Raw genomic sequence first — 10,617 nt, forward strand, 5'->3', positions numbered from 1 at the left:
CCCGTGTATCATAGGCTTTCATAAAACAGTTCATTTGATACATTTTATAATTCAGTTGCTTATGACTTGAGGTACAGAGCCCCTGTCTGTACAGACCAGATAAAGTTTCTCTTTCCTGCTAGAAGCTGTCTGCTCACCTGCTTGATAGCTTTGTTTACCTAATATGGAAATGTCTTTACTTGATGACTAGCTATTCCTTTGTCTTGGACAGACCTATTTATTAAGTCTTCCTGATAGGCCTGTCAAACATACTTTAGTAATCATTTCAGTAACATTTAATACATTACATAAGATTACGAATCATCAAATAATACATTACATGTTGCTGTTTAAAAACAAATATGATGATATCAGTGCATATCTTTTCACCAGGTGAGAGACATGTTTTTAAACTCCACAGAACTTTCTGTGTAAGCTTGATAGCTTATCTCCCTTATGAACAGAAGTTGGTCAAATAAAATAAATATTAACTCACCTACTTTGCCTCTAAAGCCACGTTTCCACTTGCAGGAAGATTGATGCTGCAATAGTCAATCTTTTGGCATTTGATTTAGCAGGTCTAGAAAAGACCTGCTAAATCAGACACTGAGGGTGTCCTTGTTGGTACTGGTAATGAAGTTTCTCCTATCAACCCCCTGTTGTGGGGCCACCCCAGAAAATTAAAGCTAAAGTATGTCAACTCCAGCTATGCAGTTGTCATAGCTGGAACTGCATATCTTATATTGATTTTCTCCACCAGAGTAGAGCTGGCCTAAGAGTTGCTAACATAGTGAACCACAATAGGCCTCTGTATAGTAGACAGTATGCTATATTATTCAATGAGGGAGCACACATTCAGTAGTGTTTCTTATAGAAACTTCTTTGGTCATAAAAACCAATCCCATTATTTATGGCCTGCTTCATAGAAAATTGACACTACGAAATCATGGCAAATGCACTGCTGATTAAAAAGTTGTAAAAACTATTAATTACATAAGATGTTAAAATGATATACTGCTCAGTTAACTTTCCTATTGAGCTTTAAATTGTATGACTTGGAAAAAAAACTTTGCTACGTAGATTATCAAAGGCTCTCCAAAGCAGGAAGCATAACTTTAGTACAATAAGAAAATGTAAAATTACATAAAGCAAGAGCCCAAAACAAACATTCTCTGATTTTGAAAAACCTGCTCTAGTCTGGGTACAGTACACAAACCCATGTGCCTTTAAGTCAGCATTAATACATCAAGAATTGTGCTGCATTAAAAACATGTTACATGCTGTATTCCTTACTGGTAGGAGGAGGCTCTCTCCTCATTTGCATTTTAAAGAATGCTCTTTATTATTATTTTAGAACAGACACCAGCAAAAAACTTTAAACTGGTCTTGTGAAAATATGTAAATTTATTTTTTGAATCAGGAGTGTGTCTTAATTATCTTGTTTTCTTGCACACTTAAAACAGAATAATGCCTCATTCTAAAAAAACTACACACAGTACATTGGGTTCATGGAATACTGCACAGTTCAGTTGGTTGGACAGGGTCATATGATCCAGCTATTTAGGCTACATTTGGTAATCCAAAAAAGTGAGATCTTTTCCAGCTCCCCTCTCCATCTCGTTTCTCCTTTACCTGCTGCCTGTAGTCCCAGACCTCTTATTTAGTCTTCAATATGCATTTCATCATTTTCTGGACGGGCTTCTTCAGGTCTCAGATGTTCCTGAGGTTTCTCTCAGGTTCTGCTTAAACATGATTTTAATGCAGGCAGAGTGTTCTAGGAGTATCACAATCCCATTAAAAGAGACTAGCTACCAGTTTGCCATCCAGTCTCGTAAGTAAAATCTGTTCTCAAAAAAAATCTATAAAATGGTCAGTCCTTACATTCTGTAGTACAGACCTTACATGAGAATAATTCTGACAGCCTCAGAACAATGATCCCAACACAATGCTCAGAACAACAACAGAAAAGCTATAATATGAGGATTGCCCAGGAAATGCCTGATTAAACAGTCACCATCCTCTTTCCTGAAAATGTCTAAAATGGTAATAAACAAAAATAGTCTCATTTACATTTATGTAAATAAAATGCCTGAACCATCTTTTACAGATTCAATTTCTACTCACCATTATCCACACACTTAGTGCCGCTGTGAAGCCTTGTGGATTTCCATTTGGTTGTCTCATGTTCCAGTCTTCATACATGGCAACGCTGGTTATTCTGTTTATAAACTTTTATATTAAGGTAAGCTGGGGAACGTAAAAATCATATACTGAGCCCTGATTTCATGTTATATTTATTAAGCCAATGATTTTCTGAGCCAATGATTTTCTGATGAGTGCAGCTTTTTCTGAATTTATACTCTCTTACACTGAGCTATCAAAAACGTGGAATGTTTTGCCAGATAGACTGATCCATGACATACGAAACTGTAATACAGTCAAGTTTTGCTAATACTTTATTGAAAGGATACGCCAGATTTCTTTTTAATGTTTGTTGTTTTTGTTTTATCATTTTAGTTGTTACAGAATATGGATGTAGTAAACTATGTGGAAAAAAAAATTAAGTGATCCTTAGCTCAGGGAAATTCCATTTCCATTCTCACTAAGTGCTGAATTCTACAGTGTTCTGAGTACTTCCTGCAAGCTCTTTGCTATTTTTATTGGCATTTGAGGACAGAAAAGGAAATAAAGTGATGGAATAATTGTTAATTTTTGGGCCTTCAGGGCCTGACTACAGTCAATAGAAGGACCTCAGTGAATTCAGCAGGCCCTGAATCCAGGGCTGGCCCAAGCCATTCGTGCGCCCCAGGAGCCAGTGCTTCCCCCGGGTGCCTGGAGGGAGCGCAGCGCCGCCCCTGGGTGCCCGGCGCATGCGCAGCCCCACCCCCGCCCAGTCCAGCAGCCCCGAATGGTGCTCCGTACAATGGGGCGCCCCAGGCGGTAGCCCAGTCAGCCCGTAGTTTGGGCCAGCTCTGCCTGGATCAGACTAGAAGACACTAATCCTTCAAATTTTCCTTGTGCAATTAGGCTCATTGAGTCCATCAGAACTAACAACAAAAAGGTTTAGTTTCATAAGTGAAGGCAGGCACAAAGCAAGACAAACATCAGATGCAATAGACAACATGAAATGTCACAAGTAATTCTAATAATGATCATGAATGCTCTTACTTTTTAAAAGCTTTAATTTTAAAGACGAGTTATAAAAATTAAAGCCACCACTCTATCCCAATTAAAAGAAAAAAATTAAGTACATGCAAATAAGCAATAAAACTTATTTAGAATAGATGTAGAAAATATGAAGGAATATCCCATCATACACAACTTATTGATGGAAAATAGAAGATAAACCTAATAAAAAACAGTGACATTAAATGGAAAAAATCCATATAGAAAACAGAAAAATACATTTTAAAACAAAAAAAATTATAGCCTTTCTTAATCAGTCTATATTAATCAGTTAACCATAAAGTGGCAGATTGATAAATTGTCTAATTATCTATCAGACTCCAGCCCTCTTCAAATCAGTGGCACAACTCAATTTTTTTGTTTTCCAATCTTTTTTCCATGCCCTTGAAAATTGCTGAAGACCTCGGTGGACCACTTAATGATTTTTCCAAATGTTGTTTGTACCATTAGTTAACTATTGTACAGTGTTCTGGATCAAAGCAGTTTATTTAAAAAAAAATGTAATCACCTTTCCTCTGTCCACCTGAGTAGAGTTCTTGGACCACAGTTTGAGGACTTTAGTCTAGATGAAGTTTGCATTTGCAATATGCGTATATGAAAATGTGTAAAAATAAAAAGTAGAGATTAGGTACATAGATTGCTTTATTATTTTCCTCAGCATGACAAACAGGAGGGACAATCAAACTCAGCCTGGCAGAACAGCATGCATGAGAACTGTTTCTGGACAGATAAGCAATTGATCAAAATCACAGTCCCTGATCTCCTGCTGGGGCCAAATCCTGTTCCCACTGAAGTCACAAGGAGTTTTGCAAGTGAATTCAATGGGAACAGGCTTTGACATCTGGAGTGGAAAGAATAAAGCCACTTGAGCAAGGGCTATGTTGCTTATACCACAGATACCAGAGACTGCTGATTCATGGGAGAAGGTCAACAGACATCTGATCTTTGTCCAATGCAAGGGAGAAATCAACGATCAGTGTGGCTAGGAGAATCTCTGTACCACATCCAAATCATTGCCTCCCCATAGCCCACAGTCCGCCCACCCACACTCCCCTGCTCTGCTATTTGGGGCTCATCCCCACCCAACAGTCCTCTTTGCCTCTTCTCTCTATGGACCCATAGGGAAGCCCATCTCACCCTGACCCAGGACTGTGTAATAGTGAAGCTTGAAGGTGAGCCATTGGGCATTTGTGTTCCCTGGTACATCAGAAGTAACAATTCCACTGCTTCCATCCATGAAGTGCTAGAAGCAAGGAGGAGGGGAGGTGGATTCTCCTGAGTAGGCACTGATTCACTGACCAAGAGGAACAGGGGCTTTATCACCATCTGAGCTTGGCGACATCAGAGATGAGCCCCAGAAAGGGCTATTCTCCACCTAGGCACAACAGCCTCAGACCCCTTCCTGTTTGGCTCTTCTTTCTGAGGTCCTCAAGCATCTCTGCCCTACCCCTTCCCTTTCTGTGTGAGGAAAAGTCCATTAAACCAACTTCAGATAGGGTGGATGCTTTCCAGGGTCTACAGTGAGCTAAGTGTTCAGCTTCACTACTGACTTGCCCCTTGCCTTCTTGTGCTGGCTACATGCTTTTTGGGCATTTACACAAGAGCAAACAAACTTACAAACAAAACAAACCAACACACCCCTGCCAGAAAATGAGGCATTTGTTTGGCTTGCTGCTCCAGTGTGAGGCCCACCTGTCAATAGCAACCCTCCCCCCTCCAAATCTGCCCATTTGCCTATGTTATTTACTTAAGTCTTTGGGACATTAACTTTTTCTTACTGTATGTTTACACATTGTGTTTAGCACAGAGTCTGTTGTCTCAGTCCCCATCTTTAGGTGTTACACTATGTTGTACATAGCACAACTCCTCTAGACCAGCCTATGAGCAGATATATATTCGCTTCTAGCAGACACATGAGAGCTCAAGTCAAATTTTCATTATTAGCTGTAAGAAGTATGTTGGATTGTATGTGGTGGGAGGTGGGGAAGGAGAATGCTTCTACTAAACTAAACCAACTCTTCACTTTGGGTTTTTGTTCTTTATAGACATACCAGAAAAGGCCTTCAAGAACCGATATGAAGAAGATTCCTCCTGCGACAGAAATCAGGAATGGTTTCCATAAGGACTATTTCGCTGCAGCCAATGGTGTTCTGAACAATAAGAAAGCACAATAAGTACAGTAATTCAATACTACACTGTAGTATTTTTCATTTTTTCTAATAAAAGAGAGAGACTGAATTACAAGACAGTTTTAGTGTAGACTCTGACTCAGCTTGGTTACATTTATCAGATCTTTGTACCAGACATTTATTAACGTATTGCTATTTAGATTTTAACAACGTGTAGCTTTAAGTGCTTTGCCCAAGATCACCATCAAAATGAGAGGCCACTGGAAACATCATATCCTTCCCACGTGCAAAAAAACAAAACAAAAAAACCAAACCATTCTACAATCTCGAATGCTGTTAAAATGCCTTACAAAACATTTCACTGGAAACCCCAAAGAGAGATCACATTTTCAAGGTAGCCATCAACAGATCACGTTTTACTCAGACTAAAAAGTTTTGGCATGTCCTAAACACACAGAAGGCCGCCAGAACAGGTTTGTTATACTCTGCTGAGTTATGCTGAAAGGCAGCTACATGATCAATGGTTTTGACTAATTTAGACGTGGAAATCAAAGAGGGTAGATAATTTAAAATTAATGCCTGACACCATCAGCACTCCAGTTTTGTACCTTCACAGCCTCTCTCAAAATAGGGAGGAACTGGTTTAGAATTTGAAAGTGGAAGGCAGCTTGGGTGAAAGTGATCATGAAATCATAGAGTTCACAATTCTAAGGAAGGGCAGAAGGGAGAACAGCAAAATAGATTTCAGGAAGGCGGATTTTGGTAAGCTCAGAGAGCTGATGGGTAAGGTCCCCAGGGAATAAAGACTGAGGAGAAAAACAACTGAGGAGAGTTGGCAGTTTCTAAAAGGGACATTATTAAGGGCGTAAAAGCAAGCTATTCCACTGCGTAGGAAAGATAGAAAATATAGCAAAAGACCACCTTGACTTAACCATGAGATCTTGCATGATCTAAAAATAAAAAAGGAGTCATATAAAAAATGGAAAGTAGGACAAATTACAAAGGTTGAATACAGGCAAACAACACAGGAATGCTGGGGCAAGATTAGAAAGGCAAAGGCACAAAATGAGCTTAAACTAGCAACAGGAATAAAGGGAAACAAGAAGACTTTTTATAAATACATTAGAAGCAAGAGGAAGACCAAGGACAGGGTAGGCCCACTGCTCAGTGAGGAGGGAGAAACAATAACAAGAAACTTGGAAATGGCAGAGATGCTTAATGACTTTTGTTTCAGTCTTCACCGAGAAGTCTGAAGGAATGACTAACATAGTGAATGCTAGTGGGAAGGGGGTAGGTTTAGAAGATAAAATAAAAAAAGAACAAGTTAAAAATCATCTCGAAAAGTTAGATGCCTGCAAGTCACCAGGACCTGATGAAATGCATCCTAGAATACTCAAGGAGCGGATAGAGGAGGAATCTGAGCCTCTAGCTATCATCTTTGGAAAATCATGGGAGACAGGAGAGATTCCAGAAGACTAGAAAAGGTGCCCATCTATAAAAAGGGAAACAAGAATAACCCAGCAAACTACAGATCAGTTAGTTTAACTTCTGTGCCAGGGAAGATAATGGAGCAAATAATAAAGGGAATCATCTGCAAACTCTTGGAAGGTAGTAAAGTGATAGGGAACAGCCAGCATGGATTTGTAAAGAACAAATCATGTCAAACCAATCTTATAGCTTTCTTTGATAGGATAATGAGTCTTGTGGATAAGGGAAAAGCGGTGGATGTGGTATACCTAGACTTTAGTAAAGGCGTTTGATACAGTCTCACATGATATTCTTATCAATAAAGTAGGCAAATACAACTTAGATAGGGCTACTATAAGGTGGGTGCATAACTGGCTGGATAACCGTTCTCAGAGAGTAGTTATTAATGGTTCTCAATCCTGCTGGAAAGATATAACAAATGGGGTTCTGCAGAGGTCTGTTTTGGGACCGGCTCTGTTCAATATCTTCAACAACGATTTAGATATTTGCATAGAAAATACACTTATTAAGTTTGCAGATGATACCAAGCTGGGAGGGGTTGCGACTGCTCTGGAGGATAGAGTAATAATTCAAAATGACCTGGACAAATTGGAGAAATGGTCTGAGGTAAACAGGATGAAGTTTAAGAAAGACAAATGCAAAGTGCTCCACTTAGGAAGGAACAATCAGTTTCACACATACAGATGGGAAACGACTGTCTAGGAAGGAGTACTGCAGAAAGGGATCTAGGGGTTATAGTGGACCACAAACTAAATATGAGTCAACAATGTGATGCTATTGCAAAAAAAGCAAACATGATTCTGGGATGCATTAACAGGTGTGTTGTGAGCAAGACACAAGAAGTCATTCTTCCGCTCTACTCTGCGCTGGTTAGGCCTCAGTTGGAGTAGTGTGTTCAGTTCCAGGCACCGCATTTCAAGAAAGATGGGGAGAAATTGGAGAGGGTCCAGAGAAGAGCATCAAGAATGATCAAAGGTCTGGAGAACATGACCTATGAAGGAAGGCTGAAAGAATTGAGTTTGTTTAGTTTAGAAAAGAGAAGACTTAGGGGGGACATGATAGCCGTTTTCAGGTATCTAAAAGGGAGGTGGGAAAAAACTTGTTCATCTTGGCCTCTGAGGATAGAACAAGAAGCAATGGGCTTAAACTGCAGGAAGGGAGGTGTAAGTTGGACATTAGGAAAAAGTTCCCAACTGGCAGGGTGGTCAAACACTGGGATAAATTGCCCAGGGAGGTTGTAGAATCCCCATCTCTGGAGATATTTAAGAGTAGGTTAGATAAATGTCTGTCAGGGATGATCTAGTCAGTACTTGGTCCTGCCTTGAGGGCAGGGGACTGGACTCAATGACCTCTCAAGGTCCCTTCCAGTCTTAGTATTCTATAATTCTAACACACACTTCACCATGTGTCAGTCCTCAGGACATCAAACAGGATAAAAACTGCCCTGCATAATCACAAATTATTTCAATTTCTGGAAAATAATTGAACTAACGGTGAATAATTTGTGCCGTAGTTCATGTGCCCTACGTTTACAACTTCAGCATTCACAAACACACACACACACACCACACACATTTGCTTCATGCCCATAGAGCCTAATCCAAAACTCATTGAAAACAATGGAAGTCTGTTGATTTCAGTGGGTTTTGGACTGACCATGCAGTCTCTTTGGCCTTGTCTAGATTAGTTTTTAAAGGTGTAATGACAGGCCAAGTCTACATTAAGGGAGAAAGTCAACCTAGGATATGCAACTCCAGCTACAAGAATAGCATGACTGGAGTCAACATACCTTAAGACAAATTTCTGCCATGTCCCCACTGCGGGAGTTGGGGTGGGGGTGTCAATGTAAGAAACTCTCCTGTCATCTTCCCTTACTCCTCACAACCTGATGGAGTGCTGGGGCCAAGGGGGCACCATCAGGTTAGATTTAGTGGGTCCTTACTAGACCCGCTAAAATCAAACGTGGGAGATTGATCTCCAAAGTGTCAATCTTGGGGTAAGGGAAGACAAGCTCAGATGCAGTTACCTAATTCTATCCACTTAACTCCTTTGAAAACTCTAGTCAAGACAGAGCAATTGTATTTTAGAGCATCCTAGTTGGTCAAGGTCAAGCTAGGGAGAATTTCTGAAGTTTAAAAAATAACCTAGTGAGGACAAGCCCTTAAGGCCACAAAAAGCCTCAAATGCATGCAAAGGAAAATACCAGTGTACAAGCAGCATGTATGTGAATCCAATTCAAGAGAGAAGGTGAACCTTAAAAAGTAGAAGAGAAAGTGAACCTTAAAAAGAGTGAATCCAGAACACATCCTATTGGAATTGCCATATCAGAGCTAATCTTGTAGTCCATCTGTCCAGCCTCCAACAGTCACTAACGGTGGCTACTGTGTCCTATAAAGAGGAACGGAGGAGGTTATTTCCTACCTATCACTATTAAGTAGACTGTGCCTTGAAGTATGGCTATCATTGGCCCTTGTAATTTTATCCTTGATACCACAATTATACGTGCGATCCTTAGTCAAATAAATGCTAAAAATGCTATTAATTTTATTTATGCTTACCAGTCTATTCACCTCAGTAATATCCTGCAGCAGCAAGTTGCTTAGGTTAACTGGCTATGCTTTTAAAAAGTATTTTCTCCCATGCATTTCATTTCTTTATTTTTGCCTTTTCCTGTTTAAGCCCTATATCAAGAGGCAGAGCAGCGTACCTCTCCCTTAATTCTCTTTTGCAAGCTAAATAGTTCTAGTTTCTTCAAACCCCTCTTATTTATTGAAACCTGCCAGTTCAAAAAATCTCTCTAGGAATTTTTTAACTGCCTTTTCCTGGATAATAAGTATAAATCCCAATCCAGCAGCTCCTACACAAGTTCAGGAAGTGAAGGAGTGCTTTAATCACCCCTCCCTCTCATCTTTCATTGGCTTATTGAGGGGAGAAGCTGAGTGAACCGAGGTGTTGAAGAGATGGGAGAACTTCCAAATCCCACTCTTTAAATTCTCTTCAGCCTGCCTGGTGAGTCCACACATTCTTCCAGCTGGAGCCAATTACTCCAGAAGTAGCACATATGAAGATACAGCCAACTGCCTCATGGCCTTGTCTAGATAAGGATTTAAAGGTGTAATGTGAAATGTGTTATCTAACTCCATCTTATTAACCCCTTTAAAACCAATAATTAAGATAAAACATAAGGAAGAAGGGGCAGACACACTATAGTTTTGGGAGCCAGAAGAAAAGGAGCAGACTGAGGTGATGGTATAACATAGGAGAAGATGGATATTTTTGATCAGTGGGAAGAATTGCAGGCATTGGACGGGTCATTTCAGAGTTCAGTTTGAATGTGTATGCTGTGTGAACAGAGTCAGATCCCTGATTTGACCCTCTTCTAGGTAGGACTTGGACTGCTTGAATGCAACCAATTAAGTTGATGGTGAAGAGCAAAATTCACACTTCAGCACAGACACCCACAGTAACAATGCTGCTAAATGAGCTGTCTTAATAAATTGGATGACCAAAACTAGCTGCATTAGTCAAATATTTACGTAAATAGCTCTGAAATATCTTCCGACCCCTGCTCATCGCACCACACAGCGACATTCTTGCTTCACATTGAGCTGATGTCTTCATTCTCTCCACAATGAAAATCTCGCCAATCTCCGATATGTCAAAAACCTTGAATTTAGAATTCATCTGAATTGGTGAATAGCTTAAGTTTGTTCTTCAGACAGGCCTTGCTTGCAAGTCCTTTCCAAGAAACAGTATTTAAAAAAATCTCAAGATGTGAGCAATTAGTCAATCAGATTCACATGGTATGTTAGAGACAGTGTGGGTGAGGTAATAT

General features: G+C 39.9%; 1 protein-coding gene across 1 annotated transcript in view; it reads left to right on the forward strand.

Annotated features, from left to right (window-relative positions):
- Positions 1-5,411, forward strand: part of ELOVL2 (ELOVL fatty acid elongase 2) — a 77,397-nt gene extending 71,986 nt beyond the window's left edge. Inside the window, exons 7-8 of the mRNA XM_075921261.1 lie at positions 2,087-2,221; positions 5,211-5,411. Of these exons, the coding sequence (XP_075777376.1) occupies positions 2,087-2,221; positions 5,211-5,339 (264 nt within the window). The 3' untranslated portion in view covers positions 5,340-5,411. The remainder of the gene's footprint in view (positions 1-2,086; positions 2,222-5,210) is intronic.
- Positions 5,412-10,617: the final 5,206 nt, after the last annotated feature.

This window comes from Pelodiscus sinensis, chromosome 2 (assembly GCF_049634645.1).
Source record: "Pelodiscus sinensis isolate JC-2024 chromosome 2, ASM4963464v1, whole genome shotgun sequence".
Lineage (NCBI taxonomy): Eukaryota > Metazoa > Chordata > Testudines > Trionychidae > Pelodiscus > Pelodiscus sinensis.